Here is a 26448-nt window from a genome sequence, read left to right as displayed (position 1 = left end):
TGTAGAATTTCGATTTTACATAACATTATATTGTATAAATAAGGATTAGATTTATATAACATATAATTTAAATTAATAATTTTTAACATTTTACACTTTGACGTTTCTTTATGAATTATTTTCATTTTCGTGGTTCCTATTCGAATCAACAGGATCATGGTGCAATTATGCAACCACTAAAGTGTACTTACTTTATATAGTACTCTCTCGGTTAAAATATTATAGTTTATTTTTCTATTTCAGTGTCCATGAAAAATAATCTCATCTTAAAAAATTGAAAGTTTCTCTCATATTTTACTCTTCTCTTTTACGCTTTACTCACATTTTCTCCTCCTTTTATACTTTACTAATTTCTCATTAAAACCTATATCGTTCACATATAAGGCTATTTTTCATGGACAGAATGCGTATTAAATTCATTAATTGTTTTTATTATATCTCAACTCCTATCACTAATACTTTGGGATATGACATGAATACATCTCAAAATTGCAGATTAAATCCAGAAAATGGAAAAAAAAAGAGTAAAGGCCAAAAGTGGTCCACTACATATGACCGTTTTATCAATTTGGTCCTTAACATTATCTTTTTGATTATTTGGTCCCTCACAAATGAACTCCGACCTGAATCGGTCCTCCAATTGACGGAACCGTCAATAATAGGCGGTCAACGTCATTTCCGCCGCCAACCTCAGCTTCGGCAACCTTCTAGCAGTCTGCACTCTCCCCCTCTTCAACCTCAGCTTCGGCAACACCTTCAACCTCCCCCCCTTCGCCGCCAACTACTCCGCCCCCCTCAACTACACCTACTCCAACGCCGCCTTCTGATTCTCCGCCTCCGTCAACGGCACTCAATTCGACCGCATCGCTGCCGTCTGGCTCGCCGGCGCCGAGCTCCTCCGCACCAGCACTCCCCAGTCCACCCCCGACGGCGTCTCCTGGTCCTTCAACAAGGACGTCACCCGCTTCTTCGCCCTCCTCTGCCGCCCCAAACTCACCCTCTCCGTCATGCTAGACAGCTAGAGAACATCGTTGATGATTTCTACACCTGCGCATTCAACGTCAACATCACCTTCCTCTTCTACAACGTCCGAAATTTCCCAATCAAAAACCGCCGCTCGCTCAATTCGATCCCTAGAAAAATCATAAAACGCAATCACCGGTGGCGGCCAGCCGCGCTCAAGAGCAACGGATTGAACATCACGCGCGGCCATGGCGTCTACCGCGAGGTCCTCGTCACTCTCGACGGAAACGTTATGCGGTCGGATTGGGTGCCGTTGGCGGAGGCGGAGAATCAGAAGGCGGCGTTGGAGCAGGTGTAGTTGAGGGGGGCGGAGTAGTTGGCGACGAAGGGGGGGAGGTTGAAGGTATTGCCGAAGCTGAGGTTGAAGAGGGGGAGAGTGAAGGCTGTTAGAAGGTTGCCGAAGCTGAGGTTGGCGGCGAAAATGACGTTGACCGCCTATTATTGACGGTTCCGTCAATTGGAAGACTGATTCAGGTCGGAGTTCATTTGTGAGGGACAAAATAGTCAAAAAGATAATGTTAAGGACTAAATTGATAAAACGGTCAGACGTTGGAGACCACTTTTGGTCTTTACTATAAAAAAAAATTATATAACACAACTTTATTATCTCACCAAAATTGTATACTATGATGAATAGGGCCGGGCCGACTCGCGGTATGCGCCCAATTTTAGTTGGGCGGGGGACCCGAACCCGAGTTTAATGGGGCCCGTAACTTACATCACCTTCCTCTTATTTAATGCCTTCCTTATCTCTGGAATAAAAACGCGCGACAACGACGTGTTCGCTCGCGTAGGCCCGGCCCACACCTTCACCGTAGGATGCGCGCCACGTCTCAGGCCCTGTCACGATCAGCCCACTGTTGGCGGGCCCATTAGTCCGTGGCGTAGGCATCTATCTGCTGCTGCATCGTAGCATGGTTTTGACGTACGATTTGATGGGAGGGGACACGTGTGTGGCTAGTGTTCGTCATGGATGGGTCCCACTTCCTTTACATAGATATTAAATTTAATTTTGAGTGGCTCTGCTAATTTCAGTTGGGGATCTTTGTTTAGCATTGTAATCAGAGATTTGGAGGGTGTTTCTATTGAATAATTTAAATATTCGTATGATCATGCATTTATTTTATTAATTTTTTTCTTCTTATTTGAGATTGTTTTTGTCTGAAAAAGAATTGGGATTCCTTCGTTTGAATGTTAATTGAGTTGGTTCAACAAGTTTTGGATAAATCTAATTTAAATAACTGGTTAATTGGTTGTAAGCTAATCACATAGAAATTATATCGAGCTAGAGATTTTCGATACTAAACCTAATACTCATATTTCAAGTTAGTCCAATGAATTAATTGAATTGCTAATGATAAAATTGCCATATAATCATTTCAGTGCATAATGATGAAATTTAGAGTATATATTACCCGGACATGCATAAATTTTATACTCCATGATACAATGTTACATTCAATAAATCTTGAGTTGTTAAATTGTTTAAATATAGAAATACAGTACTCTCTCCGTCCCTGATTAAGAGTCACACTTTTCCATTTCGGTTCGTCATCAATTAAGAGTCACACCTCATTTTTACCATAAATGGTAAGTAGGTCCCACATTACACTAACTCACCCCATTCACATTTTATTATAAAATCAATATAGAAAAGTGGGTCTCACATTCCACTAACTTTTTCAACCAACTTTTCTTTACATTTCTTAAAACTTGTGCCCGGTCAAAGTGTGACTCTTAATCGGGGACGGAGGGAGTATTATGGAACATGACATTGAGCACCTAATTCATGATTTGTTAAACTAAAATAAAAATTAATATATATTCAAAGTATGTTTTAGAATTTAAAATATTTCTTATAATGAATAAAAAATTTCAATTTATTTATTGTTCATTATATTATGTAAATAAAAATCTTACTTAAATACTCTAAAATGGAATATTAACTTTTATAATTATATACTCATTATAAAAATTGACATTAAAATGTCAAATCAGTTGTCAAACAAGACGAAAGGATATATATCGTGCATCCAGATCTTATAAGTTACGCTAATCCATCGGATTTTGGATCAACCCTACTTTGTTTCAAACTAATAGGATTGTAATTTTACTGTGCCAAGTGTTTTTAACTCTAACCCTCTTATTTAGCAAGGTATCAGGACCCGTCCACAGGTTTCGGACTACATTGACATTCCTATTTATATACATTAAATGTATAAAATTTTATTTTTCTATTTAAGAAATATTCCCCCCGTCACATAAAATATAAGCATTGAGACAACACATGAATTAGTGCACAATTGACAAAGTAAGAAAAAAGAGAAGTATAGTGAATAGTGAGATCCATATTATATTTAATGTTTAATGGTAGACTATAGTCGTATAAATTGTAAATAAATTGATATATATGAGTAATGAGTTAGAGACAATTTTGCACAAATACTTATATTTTTATGGATTAGACAAAAAAATACTCATATTTTTTTTTAGGACGGAAGAAGTATATTAATAAATTGAAGGAAAAGTCCATTGTTCATGAATTTCTTCACATCAATTCCTTACAAAGTACAGTAAAAGAAATCCTTTGTATATTAATTTCACATCCATCCCATGTAAATAACGATGAATTCCCAGTATACCAAGTTAGTTGATTTTTTTAAACATCCCAAATTAATTAGACTAATATTTTTGAAAAAAACCTCTTATTTTCTCTTTCATATGCACAGGTATACTATAATTTAACATTATATGATTCTTTATGTAATACTATATGCACAAGTACATAGTTTAGGCACATGTATCATAACACACATTTCCTTTGTCCCATTTTAATTTGTCTCAACAATTCAATTAGAAGTATATATAGGGGTACAAGCTTAGAGTGACATTGTTAGGGTCAAGTTTAAGCTTTTTTTAACATTCTAAACTTAGCTATTTCAACTTTGAAAAACATTAGGATCCAATTTAGCATTTGATGAAAGATTAAGATTTGAGTCTCATCTTTTTAAAGGGATTAGCATTTAACTCTTGAAAACCTTACAAATTTTCAACCACCAAAGTCGAAATCAAACATTTAACGAATAAATTAATAGCGACGTCTGTCACGCTATTCTGCCACGCCTTGCACAAAGTCTCACCTAATATCATAAAGTTATTCCATATAACGACATTTTTAATAATTGAAAAATCCCCACATAAACATAGGAGTTTACGCCAATCAGCGCCTCACACATTCACTAACTTAATATATAATCATTAATTAAGACTTTAATGGTAGCAATAGCATAGCATTGTTATACGCTAGTGTAAACAATATTGTATTGTCCCAACTTTGAATTTATCGAAATAAACTTTAAGCAAAATATTGATATATTTATCATTTTCAGTGTGAACAACAAAGTATCAGCATCAATAGAGTCTCCGGACACAGAAGTCATTGCTCTGAAGTGAAAGTAATGTACAACATTAATATTTTGACTTTTTTGTCCTAATTTATTCCGATTCCCAATTGTGCATTTCAATATTATGTGGCAATTCATTTCCACTCTAGAATTATGAAATGAAAGCACCACATTATGTTTCAATTTCATAGAATTCTTTTTCCTAATTTGGAAAAATATTTATTCTAAACTAAGTACATTATTTTTTGTTATTCTCTTTTTTATTTTTTATGCAGTAATAAGGGTTCCGAGGTTTTTCTTTCAGAGAAACCAAAACCATAACTTCACAGTCAAATTCCATCACAATCATCAAGCATACTAAAACAAGAAATTATACCATAATTCAAGAAGAAACATAAAATTAAAGCCTTCCATTATTTCTTCTTTGCCCTTATCAACACACATACACATAAAACTGGAGCAATGAACAAATACACATTCATGAACCCCAAATCAACATTGCCAAAACCACGTTCCTTGATTTTGGACAGGAAATCCAAGGTTGCAAGAATTAGGCTGCAAATGATCATCATAGTATTCACTCTCAAGCTTAGGCAAACACAATCTTTGCACAAGACTCTCATCCTCTTCACCATCTTGCTCCAAAGCCGATGCCTGATCCGCCTCAAACACATGGGATGAGTTGCTTGAAGCATCCTCCTGCTTGCAAGGTGCAACGTCGACTGGGGTACTTCCGTCATTTCCCTTCTCCACCAGCTTCGCGCTTAACAGACAAATCTGCAAATTACTAGCATTTAGTAAGAGAGCATGTACAGTGTATCAGGATTGAGATCCTCCGCTTTGCAATTTTGCACAGCAGCCCGTGTTGTTCCTAATAGGGGCCAAGTTTGTTTATAATTTTTTCTATTTTATTTTATCGTGATATATCATTAGTCTGGCAGAACTCTAAATGCAAATAACATCATTGTTCGCGTGCTTTGTATTCCTAATGCACAAGAACAATGATGAGGGCAGATTTAGAAAAAGAACTCTTGTGAGAGTTAAATTTTTAAAATTTTGAGCTTTAAGTCTAGAACACATTTAATTAATATCTGACCTGGCAACGGAATTTAGCAGTAGGAGTACTACTACTATAATTTACATAAAATATCCAAAAAATAGATCTGTCACAACATTTCGGCATAGTTTTTGTTCGGTGGGGCCTACGCGTCTAGAAGCTTTTATCATTAACCTAAAATACCACAATAATTTAATATAATAGTATAGAATTATTTTTTGTTTAGTGGGAGCTTAAGCCCCCCTTAATTCCACCAATGAAGATTTGAAGTTAAATTCTTACTATTATTATTATTATTAGGTCGAATTTTATTACTACTACTACTATAAAAATGTAATTTTGCTGGTTTATTTTAAAAACTGTGCATATACCTCGTTTCTAAGCTTCTCATTATCTGAGGAAAGGGAATCGTAATCGGACTTGAGCTTATCGTAGGATGATTTCAATGAACCGTATTCTCGCTCGAGAACTTTGGTCTTGGACCGGGCTCGCCGGTTCTGGAACCAGATCGCGACTTGCCTCGGCTGCAAACCGATTTTTTTGGCCAGCTCTGTTTTCCGGTCCGGTTCGAGCTTGTTCTCCACGGCGAAGCTCTTCTCTAGGAACTGAACCTGCTCCGCCGTCAGCCGCCGCTTCTTCTCCTGCGGCTGGTGGAGGCAGCTCTCGAACTCGTCGTCGCAGTTCTCCGCTCCGCAATCGGACTGCCTTGATCGGCTGCTTCTCTCTCCTCGCGCCTGCTCGAAGTTCACCATACCTGAGACATTCAAAATCGATTGAAATTAGACGTGTGGAAACCTAGAACAGCAATTGCAATCAAATCTCTCACGAATTTTAAGTGTGATTTGTTTTTGTTACCGTGAAATTTAGGGGAAGAATTCGCGATCCAGTGAGAATCGGAGGGGATTAATTTCTCATCATTCAATAGAGAATCGTCGAAATCTGTGGAGCTTTTCATTTTCATTTTTCCTCTTTTGCTGGAAAACAAATGTGAAATTTAGGGAAGAAGATGAAGATGCATTTAAAGCCTGTGGCGGAAGAAAGTGGTGTGGAGCATAATGCTGATATAGGAGTTGTGTGAGAGAAAGAGAGGGCTCAAGAACATCGCTCAGAAGAAGAGGGGGAATTGGATGAGAGAGAAAACCATGCGCCGCGATTTGTGAGGATGAAGAAGAAGACGAGGAGCAAAATTGTGAAACAAATATTGGGGATTAATTGTATTTTTTTATAATACTCCATTAAAAAGCTGCTGTTTCTTGTTGCGCTGGAACTTGTTTTGTTACCAAATTGCCCTTCATTATTTACAATATTGACCTATCGCCCCCTCACTATTTGATTAAATTAAATTGTGGTAGTTTGATTAATGTGAATATTAATTGAAACTATTTCAACTATTTGCAATATGTTAGGTTTGAATTCATATTTATTTGTATTTAGAAAAATAGTTTGAAGATTTCTGAAATAGGTCATAATTAGAGTGTTCACAATAGCCGCGGCGGGGGCGGAGCCGCATATGTGGTGTGGACGGGGCGGTGGCTTGGCGGTTCCGCGGCGGCCTATTGTGAGCCTCCGCCTCCGCCGTGGCGGTCTTCTTTCATTTATTTTTTAATTTTCTTAATTTATTTTGTAATGATGCGGCGGGAGAGTTTTTTGTGGCTGTGGCGTGACTGTTCCGGACTATTGTGGACACTATTAGTAAATGCATGCATATGAGATTGTAATTCTATTCTACTCCATGTCTATATATTGTTTGTTTGCATTAGATTGGTTATTTGATTATTGATCAGCATATTATTTAAAATTCTTTGTGATCTATTCGTTTGAAATAGGAAGATTTTATCTATTAACATCCTATGAATTTTTAATATTTTTGAAATAGCCCATGATTTAGACATCATTGTTTATAAATTGTTAGCGAATTATTAATGAATCATTGGATTTGAGACTGGATTTAGATAAAACATAAATTTAGATAATAACAAAATAGAAATGGCACAGTAACAAAATAGAAATGCCACAGGCTTGGATGAAATCAAAGTTCATATCTTTCCATCTACCTTTGAAGTCCGTTATTTTAGAGATTATATATATGACTGAACATGAATAGCTGTCCGCCTGTCCCAGTTTGGATTCGTTACGCTAGTTTGAATTTATGAGTGATTTAATTGGTACATTGCATGTTATAAAGTTCTTTTATATACTCCTACATAGGAAGAAAAAGAAAACGTGTAAATATTGTGAGAATGAATAGGAATGGAGGCGCCTAACTCAAATTGTCTTTAGCCCTTACTTAGTTTACATCACTGAAGATCAGATTATTAGAAGTGGAAGAATTAAAAAGGGTACAGATTGCAAAGAAATTTAGCTGCAAAATTAAGTTTTAATTAAAGAGGAAGAAAGTACTCTTCTACTATGCATACACAAAGTTGAAAAGAATAATTTATCTTTCGATAGACACAAATTGTTATGCATCAAATCAATGAAACTTGTTATCGGCAACATTAATTTGAGCATACACATAATCAGTTATACAATGTATACTGCTATTCATGCCTCAATAAATCAAATAAAGACACTTGTTGGATCACAATTTAAATATGCCCATGTTTCTTTTTATTTAAGGACAAGTTGATTTGTTGTCTTTAGCGGAGGACCGCTCTGGGAGTGGGGATTCCCAGCTCTACTTTTTGATGGATAATTTTAACTCATTGTGCATGATTCATTGTTCAACCTTTTGAGGGACAACTTTGGTCATTGTCTTTTTTTGCATGACTGTCCCACGGGTTAGGGTTTACTACAACAAAATCTGCCCCTCCATTGCCAACTTTGAGGGATAATATTGATTCATTGTTGGAGCTAATTGACGTGGGGTTAGTACGTAAATAGTCAAAGTTTTCCATCGTTTAAGTTGTTTTCTTGAAAATATCTCATCGTGGTAATTACCATTTAGTATCCATCGTTTCATTTTTGGAATAAAATGCCATGTAAAAATTTCAGCCGATCGAAATATCAACGTGGCCGCTAAAATTGCATGTTTATTACCCAGATCACACTTTGATTATCCAATCGATATGTAATTTAGCTGGCTCGTCGATATTTCAACCATCATAATATTTTTGCAGGACCATTTATTCTATAATAAAATGATCAATACTAAATTATACAATTACCTAAACAGTGAGACATTTACGGAAAAAACGCCCCAAATGATAGGTCAAAATCTTCTCTTTTACCCTTGCTTATTCCATAGTATGGCGAGGCCATGCTAATTAGTTGACAATTAGGACTAAAAAGTTTAATTCTTCCTCTTTAAAGAAGATAGGCTAGTGTTTGAACTTTGATCGCTCAAATATTTAGCCTATCACTAATAACAAAAAAATAAAAGTAGTTATATGTTTTTTCATCTCTTTCACGTAGATAACTCCGTATATGTGTTAATGTGTGCATAAAATAAATAAATTTCACTAGAAGTTTAAAAAATAAATAAGTTATGATCACTAGGTGTAGCTTTGAAGGCCCAACACGGTGCGACGCCTGATTAAAAAAATAGATATTGCTAGTGAGTTTTTATTAAGAACAAGAATATTCGAGCAATATTTAGAAATGCTGTTGATGATATTTAATTTAGTTGTGCAGAAACTATTATTTTGTTATGTTTTATATAGAGCAAAATATAATATGGATTAAAGATGTTAGGCGTGTGATCTAACAAATTTATAATAATTTTTCAACACACGAAACTGTCTTCATCATAACATGTTATATTTTTGGTTATATATACATATATAAAATACAACTCGGCCATCTTTTGAAATATTTGTAAGTTTTGTCCTTATTTTAAAATATTTATAAATTATGAACCAATTTAAATATTTATGGAATAATTAATTACAATAAAACTGAATTTGTATGGTTTTATAATTAATTTCTTATCAATTAAATGCAAAGTTATGACCTTATAGTCATAGTTTGACTAACTTTGCCATTAGTAATGGAAGGTTGTATGATTTTAGGCACTAATTTAAATTAAGTGAATTTATTATAATTATTGTACAAATTATAGTACTATGTATCAATGTATAAGCCGTTACACAATAATTTCATTCATGAAAATTTATTTAATCTAATTTAATTTCTATCAAGACTTTGTAACGTAACTAATTATTAGTGAATCCAAATAAGTTCATTAGCCTAAACCCTCTATAAATATGTCTAATTTGCTACCTTCTTACTCACTTTTTCATTGGCTTTTCCCTTTCAATTGTTGAATTTTCTCCAACAAAACATTGTTTTCCATATGAATATCACATTCCTTAATGAATTTTATAGCCTAGCAATACTCCATCGGTCATCAAAGTGAGATATGTACGCGTTTTTGAGATGGCCAAGCCCGATGACAAATTAATTGTCATTGGTGAGTGTTCCATGACAAAATGGTAGGGTTATAAAAGGCGAGTTTTGTTATTTTCCGTTTGAAGTTCTAATATAGCTGCAGGCAATCCGACATGATGGAGAAGATGACATCGGCATAGGGTGATGAAAGTGCTGGAGATGATGAACGAAAAAGGAGGCAAGCAGATAAAAAAGGTTGGGAGAGATTAGAAGTAAGATGAATGCATATTGGAATAGAAGAGAAGATCGATGCAGATTAATTCTTAATTAGTAGTATAAACTTTTTTATTGATTCCAATCAGTTGGTCATTTTATTTTATTGAGAAATTTTTGCCAAATTTACTAACAATATATTTTTACAAATTTGTTGAGTTCAAAATTTGATTTTATACATTTATGTAATGATTTTTTAGTATATATTTTATGCTTTCAGATTTGTATGATGGTATGTTTATCATTTCGAGAATTATTTCACGGTGTAAAATAAGTACGAGGAAAATCAAATGGATCGTGCAACGCACGGGTGTCGGGTGTGATACTAGTTTGTATTTAAATCACCAATTCTGATCCAATTTACCATTTCAATACCTTTTGCTCAATATTTTCAGTCAAGAAACATATAAAAGATCACCATAATTTTCCTATATGTATAGTAATTTTTTTTTGGTATTCGTGACTCAATTTCTCAATCATCATATATTAAAATCCCATTTCATAAAATCTGATATATTTTGCGGCATTCTAACCTTCACTAAAAACAGAAATTTTCTTAGTAGTTAAGATGTAACCCTTCTCCAGCTTACAAAAGATCCATTTAATTTCTAAATTGTTCAATTGGGCCTGTAATCTTCATATGCATTACTTCCATTCTCGCTTTTATTGTTGGGCTTTATATATGGGACTGAGTTAAACTGCTTGTTTTTAATTAATTAGAAATGGAGTAATAATTATGGGTTAATTGAACATTGGGCCTGTGATTTCAAACGAGAAATTATTTTCCAAAACCAATCTTCACTTTATGAATTGTAGGCTAAAATTAGTAAAACATTCCTAAATTTTGTTCGCTTGCTAATTCAGTTGATTTCAAACTAGTCTAACTAAATAATTTCAAACTAGGAACTCCCATGAGAGTTTTTAGTTAATAGTTATATATATACGTATTCTTTTTATCAATCGGCACAACTCTTCTATTTTAAAGATTCAACTAACACTTAATTTGGAATAAAGTAGCAAATGCATTCAGCTGGTTTCCCCCATGACCACATATCCAGCATCGCATACATCCCCTCAATTTCACCACTGAAGTACTTTCCGGTCATCACTGTGCCGTTGACAGTATACCCACTTGAGGCAACGGACAAGATTTAGAACGAACATCGGTGATTGACTTCAGACACGGGGTATTTCACTCTGGACTGGGCTTGGCAGCATGTAAGTTCACCCTTCACTGTCAAGCGGTTTTAATGATAACACTCCTTAAGCATTTTAAGCATATTTCTCTATGGATCCAACTCAGTGTTCCCATCATCAGGATGCTCCTCAGATTCGCTTGTCACTGCGAAAAAGTCTTCGTTCGGAAATAATTCTTTAAAGAGCTGCAAAAGGAATTAAAGAGAAATGCAAGGTTACAAAAATTATTGGTTTGCTACTCAAGGGACTTGTTTTTAACAACAGACAACAGTGAAGTACATTTCACAAATTACAAACCTTGGCAGTTATTGAGCTCGAGAACAAATTACCTTTTCTGTTGCGTCTAGGATATCATCATAATGCAGATGCTCATCTGGCATCGGAGTGAACCTGATGGAGTCATAAACACCGTGAAACTGCAATCAATGATAATCATATTAGATGAAGATTAAAGGAACATAGTTCTCAAAGTTTGCGTACTCAATGTCTCAATCTGAAAGTGTCATGGACCACCTAACAGAAAGGCGATTCATTACATTATATGTGCTACTATATATTTGACGGAACAAATATTTACACCCACCACAAGTGAAGACATTACATGTGATGATCATTCTAATGGAAGTGTTTCTTTGCCTAAAGACTACACTTTGTCCCATTGTTCACTACTTGTAACAATTGACGACTGATAATACATATCATAAACGTCAATTATCCTGAAATTTAGAGCACCGTGTAGGAAATTCAAAATGCTCACTGGGAGAAAATACAGACAATTGTAGACAGTGAATTAAACTGTAAAAAAAACAAAAGTGAAGTACAAGAAACAAAACCTTAGTCAGATCTTGAATGTACAAGGCGCTCCAAAGCAAACAAGGTTTTTCTTCTGTGTGCTCACATAAATTATCTCTCTCATTGTTCTCAGATGATGAAGATAAAGCCATAGAGAACAGAGCATTTATGGCTGCATTTAGTAATTTCTTCCCTTCCACAGCATCATCACATACAGCTGACAGGTACGTCACATACCTGGAATTCAAACACAATCACACAATATCACGTGGAAGATGCTCTAGTTTTCAGTTTAAACAAATTTATTTAAGTAAAAAGAAAACAAATGCAGCACTAAAAAAGCTGATCTCAAAAGACTGTCGTAAATTAAGATTTTCTTGACTAAGTGAGAAAAAAGGAACTCTGAGTCAATCCAGAACAGCAGCATATTATGTTTGGGACCTTAGGTTATTTTTTTAAATCTTCACAGATACTTACGTCTTAGGGGGGCAAACTCCCACATTACTGCTCAGCTGCAATACACGGACTGATGTTATCTGTTCTGGGTACAGAGCTACATAAAAAAAAATTAGCACATGACATGTTTCGTTTGATAATGACAATTGTCAGCGCAACTGAATATAATAAGCTCACATCTTGGAGGAAAGAACACCAGGCAATTAGCAGCTTCCGGCTTTATAGAATTCTTGGCAATGCAAATTCCCCGGGCAACCTTCCCTTCGGCATCTGAGGGGCTTTTATCATTAGAAATTTTCACCTCTACAGTACGAGGTGAAGTTGTTGGAATCGCGAAAGAAGGAGCAAGAATCAACTGAGGACTGGTTAGCTCCTGGCCAGATGCTAATCTAACACCTTGATAGGTACGCCCATCCTGTTAAAGAATCACATTACTAAAAGGGAATAAACATACATGTGCTCATAATATCATAATATGAAATTGGCCATCAGTGAAAATTCTGATTTTGACATATTAAACCAAACAGATATCAATCGAACCTTATCCATGAGCAGAGCAATTACAGGCATCCTTAAAACCTGTACAATAAATTAAAGAGATGGAAAAAAAATTAGGGACTATCTAAAAAGTGCAAAATAAATAAAAGTTCTAACATTGGTTGCTGACTCAATAGTGTAAGCAAATAAAGGAATTGTTCATGAATTGCAATTTTAACTTCAACTTCAACATAAATCTTGATAAAAGTAAAATGGGGGTCTTGAAAATAAAACAACAAAACCTTCTGAAGATTAAGGGACATGCCAAAAAAGAAAATGGCAATATACAGATAGCTGTTTTAGTAAAAAATGAGTAAATAGCAGCATCTCAGAACTCACTTGATTTGGAAAATTTAAACTACACTGCAGTGAAAGAAGAATCTCATGGAAACATGGCTTATAAATTGGCAATCGGAGGACCTAAAATTAGCTTGAGGACAGCTATAGCTGAGAATAACACGTGTGGAGAAAAAATAGTAAGACGTCTAAAAGCCAAAAACTGTGTCATTGTTTGTCAAGCCTTTGAAGGAAACGTAGAATACAAAATAATTTTATAGAGATAAATACTTATTATTGATAAATCACATGTACTCCCTCCGTCCCACAATAATTGTCACTCTTATTGTGGGCACAGGTTTTAAGAAATGTAAAGAAAAGCCACAATAATTGTCACTCTTATTGTGGGCACAGGTTTTAAGAAATGTAAAGAAAAGTTGGTTGGAAAAGTTAGTGGAATGTGGGACCACTTTTTTATATTGGTTTTATAATAAAATGTGAGCGAAGTGAGTCAGTGGAATGTGGGACCTACTTACCATTTATGGTAAAAATGAAGTGTGACAATTATTGTGGGACGGACCGAAATGAAAAAAGAGTGACAACTATTGTGGGACGGAGGGAGTAACTTAGATTAACTTTTACCGCTCCATCTATACTATCCGACATTACCAATTCGACAAACTCTTATGCGTGTTAGTCTTCTACCTTTGTACACCACCAAATGAGCAGAGAAAGTATTGAAGTATCCAATACCATGCAACATAATAAAAAATGCACCAAATAAAAGCTAGACTAACTAGTGCACTAAAGATTTTGCTGCAAATGACAGAATCAGAAAATACGGCAAAGATAGACACAGTCTGCATATTGAAAATATCTGCAAGCAACAGAAGAAAACGATACCTAATGGCAACAATCAACTAAGACAAACAAAGGTAACTATACTTACATAAATGCACCCCTTGACAGCAGCACGGCGACAAAAAGCTTGAGAGAGTTCCCCTTGGCCATAAATGGGATATATTATGGCACCATTTGCATTAGGAAACCTAAAAAAGTCGAGCAAAAACTGTCTAATTAAGGCCTTCACATCCTTTAATTCTTTGAGCGAATGCTTATTTTAACTGTATCATCTGAAGTTGCAAAGTAACCTAATAGTTAGCTTATATTGGTAAAGACGCACCCTAACTCCCTCGGTACAAATAATGAGTATATATAGTGACTACCAATTAATTCGCTAATTACGCTATCTGGTTGTTTATTGAATGATGATAAGACGTCAGAAAGCAAAGAACTACCCAGCGATTTGGAAAAAGAATGATAATTAAGAGGGGCAGGCAGGGCACTGAAATAAGAATATAGCAAATGGGGAGGTGGAAATCAGATCTTCTTTGGGCATGAAATTAAATGCAAAACAACAATGCAGCCAAAGACACTGTAAAACAAACACAAGGTCTCGCATAAAAAGGGCTTGTCTTACTATCAAGTATCAAGTTCTATTTCAAAGCAGTTCAAACAGCTACTTGACGGATGCTAAACAAAACTCTAAACAATTTCAGATGGCAATTGTTAAAGGAGACATTTGCCTTCAAACAATAGTTATCCCACATGCAAATGGTTTGTGTCATGGGAAAAGATCATTTACATATGTTCTCAGGAATGCACGACATGGCAAGTTTAGCCTGTTTATATCTTGAGGACTTGACTATATATATTATAGTCTGCACTCTACAGAACCCACTTCCTCTACATTTCAGAATTTTCATATGGAAAAACATCTGGAAGTGCGCTGCAGATTGAATTAGCTACCTTTTCATTTTCCCTCTATCTAATTGGCAATGCCTACAACTGGAATAACAAAAGACAAGTTCATAAATTATAATTTAGGAATATGGAATCTGCTTGAACAATATGGGTAAGATTACAAGGTCCACTAGGGAATTTACAGCCTTCTAAAGAAACAAATTTCTCATACTAAACATCCAGAATCTTAGGCTGAGTTAATAAGACCAAATATCAGACTCTTATCTACAACTTGACAATGAATGACAGGTTAAGTGAACTAGCTATATCATCTACCATGCCATAAATACAACTGTTGCACTTTAAACTGCTTGCACACTAAATTCCTACAAAAAGGCAAAAGCACAAAGTGGTAAACAACAAAATATTTTGCAGCAGCATCGCTACTACTGCAACAAGATGTCAAGCACTAACACTTTGTCTTACTATTTGAGGTATGCTTTATAGACCATATTCAGATTTAATGATTCTGTCACGAGGTAAGAAAAAGTTAATACACAATAATTAGCTTTCTGGAATATGAACTGTTCTTATATGATTACAAGATTGCTCTTGAAAGCCCTAAGCGAAAAGGCAAGGAACTGACCTTCCAATGGATGAGTGGTAAAGAGCGAGCCGATTTATCCCACTCTTAGTACTGATAACATCATTACACAAGTCCAAGTTTTCCTGATCATGATCAGCCCAGGCTATAGTGTACAATATAATCCTGGACAAAGTTATGGCAAGTTAAGAAGACTACAAACCAATACAGTAACCAACAGAGGGAATTCTGATCGGCTGATAAAGACTTATCAAACTATCCTGTTCTTAAGCAAAACAATCACAATCTATCGAAAGTAAATTCTGGCAGTTAATTGAGGGTTCAATTTTGCCTATAATCAGAGCAATCAAAATAAATATACACATTAAGAAAACAAGTACACCATATGATTTCAAAAACTTGACAATAAATAGAGAATCTATTAGTAAAAGAGGAAAAATAAAGAGGAATTGATGTATACGATTTGAGTTTCTGCGACAAACCCCTCTTGGTTAAGAACTCCCCAAATGGAATATCCAAATCCTCCTCGGACCCGTTGGCGAAAATTCCCTGCACGTGCTTAAAGAAGTTCATCAACTGATACTTCTCCGGCCCCAGCAAGCTCCGACTCTTAAAAATTGCGCTCCGGGAATCAGGTACACTCTCCAATTTTCCCTCTCCGCTGCTGACGAAGCTCGCGTCCACACTCTTGAACTCCATGTATTGATTGATTCCCGTCTTTAAAATCAATTCGATCATGGAATCAGCGCAGAGGAATGCGCGAGGGGCAACCAAGTCGAGGCTGAATTTTCTGGAACTGTCGAGTGGCTCGGAGGAGAGTGATTTGATTTCGAGGTCGGAGTAGAGGCGGCGAGTTTCAAGAGGGACAGAAGTGTCATCATCGGAGGTTTGAAGAGGAGGTTGAGATGGAGATTGGGATTGGGATCGGAGGAAGGAGATGAAGTCGTCTAGGGGGAGCGAAGCCGAGTGAGTGCCGTAGAAGGGATTGGGATCGAGGTGGAGGACGGTCTTTCCGGCGGCGGACGAAGCGGCGGCGATGATGGATTCCGGGAGGCCGGTGCCGACGACAATAAGGTCGAAATTGGAGGGCTCGATAGGCGGATACGACGTAGTTTCATGACTTTCGTCCATAAGTGAGGTTTTAGGGATTGATAAGAGCATCCGGCGGCGGCCCGAAATAGCCTTAGCCGCGGCGAACTACAGTGGAGGAAGCTTCCGGCACGGCGTGGACGTCTGAGATGGGGCGGAAGGCCCTCCGCCACTTACTCGCCGAGGACGCGCCGAGAGTCGGCTAGCGGCGGCGGTCTATTGTGCGGTGGGTGAGCCGCTTTGATTTTTCTTTTTCTTTTTTTCGTTTTCAAAAGGAAGAGAGAAAGAGGAGAAGAATGAGGAAGAGATGAAAAGTTTTGAATGGATTAATTTTGGGCTTTTTCAAATAAGAAAGAATATAGGTTAATTTTGGGCTTTTTTAAATGGGTTTTTATTAGTTTGGGCAAATGAGTCCAACTAAAATGATTTGGTTTTCGCCATTAGTTTTAATTTTTTTTATTAAATTATATTTTTTTTTTAATTATTTTTTTTGACAATAATTTTAATATCATTGAAAAAATAAGAATAAAATAAAATAAAGTGAAATGTGGCCAATTTTTCTTTTTGATTGTTTAGAATTTTTTAAATGAAAATACTCTCAGACCAATTAAGAGCATCTCAGTCAATTTACTCTACTTAGAGGAAAACATTTTTTAGTACTTGAACTATGGATTGGTATCAATTTTGGCCGTAACGTTTAAAAATGTCTTATGAAGTTGTTTAACTTATTTGATATCTTTTGAACTACTTTTTCACCGTTTAGATATTTTTTGGAGTGAAACTATTCTCAAGTCCCTAAAGCACATTTCAGTCTATTTGTAATGAAAGAGAGACAGCGGTCTTTTTGCCACAATTCAACTTTTCAAATAATTTGATACTTTCTCCATTCGTGAATAGGAGTCCCTGTTTATTTTTACTATAAATAGTAATAAGGTCTCATATTTAACTAACTTATTCTATTCACATTTCATTTAAAATTAATATACACAAGTGAGACCCGTAATCCACTAACTTTTTTCCACCAACTTTTATTAATATTTCTTAAAACTCGTGTTGCCAAGAAATGAGACTTTTAATGGCGGACGGGGGGAGTATATACAAGTGAGCATATACCATTAACTTTTTCTTACTCACTTTTCTTAATATTTCTTAAAACTCGTGCCGCCATGAAATAAGTTCTCTCTCATTTTCTTCATAACATAAACTATTATTATTGCAGGTGAAGTCTCAAATCTTATTTACACACTATTAGCGGCGGCGGTGATGGATTCCGGGAGGCCGGTGCCAACAACAATAAGGTCGAAATTGGAGGGCTCGATAGGCGGATACGACGTAGTTTCGTGACTTTCGTCCATAAGTGAGGTTTTAGGGATTGATAATTTGCCTCTGCAAGTTACAAACACGGCGGCCAATTTGTAGATTACGGTGCGTTTCTTCCAATTTTCACTACAATTAGTAATTCAGTAGCGCAAGTTTACATTTTTATAATTTTATCTGCTTCATTTCTAATCCACCTCCCATAACTTAATAAAATAATCTTATAACATGCAAGTGATAGTTAAGTGATAGTAGTATTATTTTATTAATTTGTGAGTGTAGATTAGAAATGGAGTATTAAGTTGTGATGGTGGATTAGGAATGAAATAAGGAATATGGAGTAGGAGATCCGCTCCGATTTCAAAGAACGAATCTTCTTCTTGATATAAATAAAAGAAAAATAAGATTAAAGATGGTGAATTATGAGCTTAACTAATACTCCCATATTTATAGACTTTCATTTCATATTCTATAATTCTCTACTAGATTCTTTAATATTTTATATCTAGATTTTTATCCATAAAAATCTAGATATTTTACTATATAGGGAATTCTACTAAAAATATATAGATATTTCTACTAAAATATCTAGATATTCTCCTACTTTATTCTAGAGAATTCTATAATATTTAGATATTTATATTTTATCTAGATAATTCTATTACAAAAATTAAATTTATTTATTTTATTATGCAACCCCCTTGCCAAAATCAGAGTTACAAGAAACTGGATCATTTTTATCTCGAGGGTTACACATTTTGAGAATCCATCGCACATTCTCAAAATGTAAAATCATGTGAAAAGGTGTGATATATATCTAATTTTTTTTTGTAGGAATATAAAAGATATACTCTCTTCGTCCAAAAAAAATAGAGCACATTTACCATTTTTGGCCGTCCACAAAAATAGAACACATTCATTTATGGAAAGTTTTCAACAAATAATAATCCTACACATCATTCCACTAACACTACTTCTCACATACTTTTTCTCTTTCTTTCTTACTTCTTTCCCTTCTCTCTTACTTTACCAATTCTACGTTAAAACTCGTGTTATACACCAACTGCTCTATTTTTCATTAGTAGATATTATGGAGTGATTTTAATTGTGTGTGACATTCACATTCCAATCAAACTAAATTTGTCTTCCTAATTATTTACTCCAAACTATAATACTCCCTGCATCTCATAATAGATTAATTACTTTTTTTTTTAACATCGGCCCAAAAACGATATCACATTTCCTTTTTTGAAAAAGTTATCTCTGACATCAATATAAATATAGTACTCCCTATTTTCTCTTTCGACTTAATACACAAAATAAAATCCCCTAAAATTTTGTGTCATTATCCAAGTGTATCATCTATTCCAACAAACTTTAATACAAGCAATGACGTCGACCGACCCCACCGTCGTCCGCCGAGAGCTGCCGGAAACTCCATTGATGGACCTCCGAGGTCCGGCGCAACTCCACTTCGACCCCTTGGAGCTCCGCCTTGACGCCAAGTGACAGATCTCCACCGCAATTCTTCACCCTTCGCCGGAAATAACAGTTGAAACTTGACAGAATAGATGAGAGAGATGGAGAGTAAGAGGGAGAGCTCAGCTCCGACGGAAAGAATAGATGGAGAAGCGTCGTTTCAATTCTAATTTGGTATAAAATGGGCTAAATAATTGGGCCTTATCCTTCACCTAAAATGTGATGATAGCTAAAAGATTTATAGATTAATTAAAAGCCGTAATTATATTTATAATGTTCGATTTAATATTGATAATTTTTATTTCATCTATTGTTTTTTTTTAGAATTATTGATAAACATAATAAAAATTTATAAGATTAGTTTAAAAATATTTAAATATAAATTCATAAACAAATATTTAGCAAATAAAAAATTTAAACTAAAATATTTTTTAAAATAATTATATAAATATTATATTTATTATTATTTTTAATTATATTCGACCCCATGGATTTCAATTTCTGCGTCTGTCATTGAATACAAGTATATATAATTGCGGTGTTATGGAGTATATTTACGAAATTTGATAGCCAAGGTATTAGTGAATAAAGGGTGTATAAAAGTAAAAATAATGTGAGTAAAGGAATAAATTTAAGGAATGAGGCGTGATCATCTAAAATAGTAGCAAAGACAAGAAGCATGGATTGTGATGAATTCCCTTGTCTTGACATCGTTAATGGCTCAGGGTCACATAATCCCAATGATCCACATGGCCAAACTCTTCTCTATCATCCTCACACCCCTCACCGCCTCCAACTCAAAAATCCACCTCCTCACGGGTCCTTCTCCCTCCTCCAAAAACCCATCGAATCCCTCCTCCCTCATCGAATGGGGGCGAGGGGGGTGGAGGAGAAGGGTGATGGGATTAGGTTGGCGGTTGAGAGGGTGATGGTGCTGGGGTTTAGTGCCCCTTGCACAGCGGAAGACTTGTATAAAACAAATAAATCAGACACGGATCTATTTGACCGATTATGCGATTAATCAATTCACATGTTAAACAGATAATTGCATGCTAGAACGCAAATAATTCATGCTTAGAAAATATAAATCCTAAACATGAATTCTATGGTTTAGAGTTACCGATTTGATTCTCCAAAGAATCGTCGATTGCTCGCGCCTTCTCCACGTGATGATCTTCAATACTAGACCACAGATCTTCTGACTGGTTCCCGAACTGTATTCCGATATCAGGGTGGGCTGATCTTATCAAAATACTAGGACTCAAATAAAGAAGACAGAAAAATCTCACGGAGGAGAGCTGAGAGAATTTTCGAGCTCCTCTAAAATTAGAGAGGAACGAAAATTTCTACTAATAAAATTGTGTTTCTGTCTCTCCTTTATTCTCCTATTTATATTAAGTTCATATTGGGCCCAGTCATGGATCTATGGAAGGTTTTGGATATGGGCTCCCCCAATTAGTTTTTTACTAATTAAATTGAACCCGCAATTTAATACAAGCTTATATTGGAATATTACGAGCAGCCACTACAGAAGTAATATTGCACACCCCATCCAAATCCGAGATTACAAGTAATCCGGGTTTCCATTATTTATATTATTTATTTCCCGCGCTTAAGATATAAATGTCCATTAATTAATTAATGTCTGCTATGGACTTAATTAATTAACATCTTATTAATTCCAAGAGTGGACTTAGCAAGAAACACTTATTTATTATTCATAGAGCGATAAAACTCCAACTGGCCAGTTTTCTGAATAATAAAACCTTGTTCGAGCTCCTCTTGAGGACATTATCAAACGAGACTCACCTCGAACATGATTCAACATAATAGCAATCCTAGCACCGCTATATATTAATCACCACTACCCAATATATCAGGATTATTGGGTTGCGAAAAACCCGCACCATTTGATAAGTCAAAATAGTGCATAATCAATATCGTATGCTCAATGCTAACGTATGTAGATTAAGAAATAGTTATTTATCCAGACCTAGTCTTTCAGCAGATAGCATAAAGACACGTCTTGCTGTTAGATCCATTCAGTGCTATACCACACCAACGTCATCTTATTTCAGTAAGGCTTAGAAATAATCGGACTGACATTGCAACCTTTCACGATAGGTAGTCTAAGCCTACCTGAGTTGTGAAATTCTTCTTTTTCTTTTGCAAAGCATTGCATAGAACCGACTGTGTTACCTTAAAGTGGACGGCGCCCACAACCAGTCTACTAAGCAAAAGACTTAGACTTTATTTGCTTCTTATACATTTAAATGTTTATAAAACATCTTATAAATGCACAAGCAAACACAATGTAATAATATACTGATTCTATTCGTGCGAAACTGCTCGAATAATACTGAATCGGATTAAAAGTGGATTATAGAGTTTTACGTATACAAGCAAGATTCTATTCGAGCGAAACTTGCTCGAAACATGCTTTTCAGTATACCAAACCTAACAGATGGATGACGGAGAGGAAGGCTGTGCGAGAGCCAAGGAGCTGGGAGAAATGGCTATGAGGTCTGTCATCAAAATACTACTATTACATACCTGATTCAGGACATTGCAAATTCCATGCAAATTACACAAGTATTCACAATTGAATTTACTTTGAAATCGAATAACTGTTAGATTCTTGAACCGCTACAATAATTTAATAAGTTTCTAGAAATGACTACAAGTCTAAATCTTCTTACCAACATAAAAAGTGTCGATAATCACTGGAGTCCCAATTTTTTGGCACTGCTTATTTTAATACTCCATATATAATCAAATGACATGACATTTTCCACTAAATTATAGTACAACCCATAATGATTAACCACTTTATGCACTGTGAATTGGAAAGCAAATTCTGGTGAATAAAATCTAATTAATCACTTCGGCTATATATGGAAAATTCTGGTGAATTTAATTTATTTCTCATCTTCAAATGGTGTTATTAACTTATATGTATTATTTATAAAGTGATCAATAAAATATTTGTTAGGTAGTTCTTTTGTTTTTCTAATTATAGAAATCTCGAAAATTCTAATAATTCAATCTGTTAAATGCAAGTCTAGTTGGTTTAGTTTGATTCTTTGTTTTCTTTATTCATGAAATTGGTAAATGATAGAGTTTAGTGACGTAACTCTTTATTTTTAATACTATTGTTTTTTATCACGTATTCTTCTTCTCGAACTCAATAGAAGAACAAGAACCCAATTAAATATTCTCCCCAAATACCAACTGCCCAATAAAATAGTGTTAAAAGAATTGTTTTGTTCATGATGGGAATTACTATAGGATTCACGAAATTACTAGATAACTTATAAATTTAATCAACTCGTATCGCTTCATAAAATTGCAACCCCTATTAATAATATAATATCTTGGGCGTGTCTTGGCACGTAATCGATCAGCAAGTGGTCATGTACTGTTACGAGCCTCTTTTTTTACATTATTTTGTTATTTTGTCTAGATCATCTTTTATTATATTATTGATTTAAATATTATATGGATTTAGCGTATCTTTTCATATTGTATCCACACATTATAAATATGTGTGGAGCCTCTCATATTGAATTAATTAATGAAGAGATAATTTGCCCAAGATTACTTGCGTAATACACCAATTCTTATTTTGCTGCCGACGGAGAGAACTCCGCGCCAGTCGTGAGAGACAGAATCCGCCGACCCTCGAAGCTAAGGCACCAGAATAGTGTGTTTCGTACGTGACAGAGATTTATCTTCGTTAAGAGTAGGAACATCTTAACAAATTGGTGCTTGTACTAACATGATTTCTATTCAAACTTTATTTACGTATAAAAAGTACTGTACTCCACTACCAAACAAAGTTAGGTATTTAATTACTATGAAATAATCCCTAATTCAGAAATGAGATATATAGTATTTTATACAACAACTTAGACAGATCTAAATATCTAACTACTTACCTGCCATTAAAATATTAAATTTATTTGGGAAGAAAGATTGTCCATGCTTTCTTGCATCAGCCCCTTCACATTCGTAAATAAGTCAAATTTAAGTCAAACTATAAGATAAATATCTGATTCCATTAAACTTGGTCTTGATTAAATTTATGCTATGTAAGTAGTAGTTTATTATTTAGAGCCAAATATCATTTGCTGTCAATTAGTAATTGATAAATGAACTTATTCAAGCGACATATATATGAATTTTGTTGACTTTTGGATCACAAAATTTATACCTTTGCTACAAAATTAATTGAGGGATTTATATATAGGGAGAATAGTTAATTTAATTGAGTTGCTATATATGCAGCCACGTTAACAAAGTTAATAAGAGGTTCTATTTCAACTACTACTAATTAATAAATAAAAAAATCGGAGGTTTGACAATGTCATTTTAATTATTTAAGAAAATCAACAAAATTTGTTATTTTATTTTTAGTCGTAGAGTAGTGTTGTTTTCGGATATGGACATTATTATTATAGTAGTATTTTATTTTGTTTTATATGTTAATTTTCTTTTTCAGCTTTTTTACGAGTGTAGACATAGATGTAAATAAAATAACTTAATTATTAGTAAGATCGTATGATAATAATGCTTACATGAGTAGTATTTATATGTTCAATCCCGTTCTCGTTCATAAAGAAGAAAGCAAACAAATTGAGGACTTTATCGAACCATGCATTATTGTTTATCGCTCGTAAAGATATACTAATAGTTGCTATTGCTGGTATACTCTGATTACTAATAATGCCTTGTACGTATATTATTAGTTAACTAGCGCTTGACCAGGTATGTTGAGCAGTTGATGTATGGAGGGATGATAATTTCTTTGATAATTCATTGAGTTTGAGTGAGTGGGTGATTCGAAATATATACTCCAATCGAGTAATGGGGAGTGATGTTCACTTTTTGGAGTTGAAGAAGAGATGCAGATTTATCTTTAAAGGTGCCCAAGGCCCAAGGGAGTGGGGAAAGCTTCAATTCTAGATGGTGTGGGAATGGGAGCTAATCGTGTGTCTACTCTAGTGGGCTGGAAGAAGGTGATGCTTTGTAGCTAATAGTGGAAGTTGTTCCATTCTAGCTATATACAGCTGATGCATATTTATGGACTTAAGTTGACCAAGGAATTGGGCTATCGGAAGTCAAGGCTGTCAAACCATAGTCTTGTTGGAGTCTTTATAATTTCGATAATGTATCAAGTGTTTATAAATTGTCCTTCCTTAGTGAAGAATGCTTGTGGTTTACTTCAAGCTTTTGATGCACTAGCGATATACCTACGTTGGGAAGGAAATTTATGACAACTAGCTATTTGCGAAACGTGCTAAATTTATTGTACTAGTATAGTGGAGTAATTTTTTATGATTAACACATTTCATCTCCCTATTTTTCAATTTCTATTTTATTTTTTCTTTACGTTCTATCTTTAGTTAATTTACAAAACACTCTTATCTCTTAATTTTTGTGTTCAAAATAAAACGTTAAAGTACGGTGGAATGTTGTCGATCATGAATTCAAATCACTCGCGCGTTCGATCATGTAACATTTTGTATGAAGTATATAGAATAGCTAGGCCATTTAAAGAATTGATATTGCGGCTTGAGCGTTATTTTGCAAAAGTCAAAATTATTATAATCAAACTTTGTATAGTACAATCGATAATCACGTTTGAAAACATTAATTAAAACTTCAAGGAATTGCAATTAATAATTCAAATACTAGTAATACAAGTTGCATGTGATGCACGAAAATGAAATTGTAATAAATGAAATTGAGCAGAGACTGGAGAGTCGTGTGAAAATTAACAACCCGTGCGCACAAGATGTGATTTATTGAAAGGTTATCCAATTGTTTGAAACATAAATAAATCCAAAATAAGCATTCATAAATCATAATATTAAGAATACTAGTTTGTCATCTTTCTAAAATTTCAAACTATCACAAACGTTTGTAGTCATGCCAAATAAATTAAACCAACACTATTTAAAATTTAGATAGCTGAGAACAATGACAAACGTCCTCACTTCCAACATACTCGTATAAATTTAAAAACAAATGTTAAATTAAATGCAATTCAATGGAGTATATCATAAAAAACAAATCCAAGTAATACAAATTTCACCGCCTATTGACAAAATGATAATCGATAAAATATTTTCCGATTATACAATGAGCACATAAAAACTTATCCACAAATGTACTGGTTAAATTATTTAGTCACCTAACTTTTATTGGTTTCCCATTCGATTATACGCATATGTTACGCGTGTATGTATAAGAGCCTTATATGATACGAAACATATTTTTTATGACTCGAATTGAAGGAATAATCTCCATATGTAAAACATGTGGTTACATTTTTATTTTCTTGAAAGTTGAAACTCTTATAAAGTGACAGGCTGAGTGTTGGATTACGATATCTTTTATTAACTTCATTATTCATTCTTATATCGTAATTATTACTTACATGATGCATTTAGTGTTATGGATTTATATTTTTCATTTATTAACATTAATTACAAAGAAATGCATGCATTGCAATTAGTCCATATCGAGTGTAGCATAAACAGAGACAAAATTCCATACTTGGATTAAATTCTTTGAATACGTACCTTTTTTTGATTTTTTTCATTGAATACTTACAACATGGAAAACCCCCCAATAAATAGTCGGGAATATTATATTAGTGCAACTTTATAGATTCTCGAAGGGAAAATAGAGAAAATATTAGTGTAAATTTTATGATTTTGAGTAGGATGATACAACTTGAAAATTCGTAGGCTAATCCAAGTAGCCGCAATATGAATCAAGTTAGGGTTATAAATTTTATCGTATAATATTTGAGTTCAATTCGCTCGGACCCAATTATCCTGCAATCCCAATAAAACTAACTTAAA

General features: G+C 34.6%; 2 protein-coding genes across 2 annotated transcripts; both read right to left on the bottom strand.

Moving 5' to 3' along the window:
- Nucleotides 1-4808: 4808 nt before the first annotated feature.
- LOC125203748 (homeobox-leucine zipper protein HAT5-like) lies at nucleotides 4809-6693 on the bottom strand. The gene is made up of 3 exons (XM_048102179.2): nucleotides 6340-6693; nucleotides 5856-6238; nucleotides 4809-5204 (listed from the first exon to the last, which is right to left on the bottom strand). Exons 1-3 carry the CDS (start codon nucleotides 6443-6445, stop codon nucleotides 4920-4922), a joined length of 774 nt encoding a protein of 257 aa, XP_047958136.1. The 5' UTR covers nucleotides 6446-6693; the 3' UTR covers nucleotides 4809-4919.
- Nucleotides 6694-10950: 4257 nt separating this feature from the next.
- On the bottom strand, nucleotides 10951-17098 carry LOC125206781 (rab escort protein 1-like). Its single transcript, XM_089061356.1, has 9 exons — nucleotides 16152-17098; nucleotides 15734-15856; nucleotides 14294-14393; nucleotides 13072-13110; nucleotides 12709-12946; nucleotides 12553-12628; nucleotides 12117-12312; nucleotides 11613-11699; nucleotides 10951-11468 (listed from the first exon to the last, which is right to left on the bottom strand). The coding sequence occupies exons 1-9, from the start codon at nucleotides 16850-16852 to the stop codon at nucleotides 11373-11375; spliced, it is 1656 nt and encodes a 551-aa protein (XP_088917482.1). The 5' UTR covers nucleotides 16853-17098; the 3' UTR covers nucleotides 10951-11372.
- Between the last annotated feature and the right edge of the window lie 9350 nt (nucleotides 17099-26448).

The sequence above is a fragment of the Salvia hispanica genome, chromosome 6, assembly GCF_029641045.1.
Source record: "Salvia hispanica isolate PSC_SH4W2 chromosome 6, Shi_PSC_v1, whole genome shotgun sequence".
Classification (NCBI taxonomy): Eukaryota; Viridiplantae; Streptophyta; class Magnoliopsida; order Lamiales; family Lamiaceae; genus Salvia; species Salvia hispanica.
The sequence above is the reverse complement of the archived record's forward strand: the minus strand, read 5'-3'. Positions and strand labels throughout refer to the sequence as shown.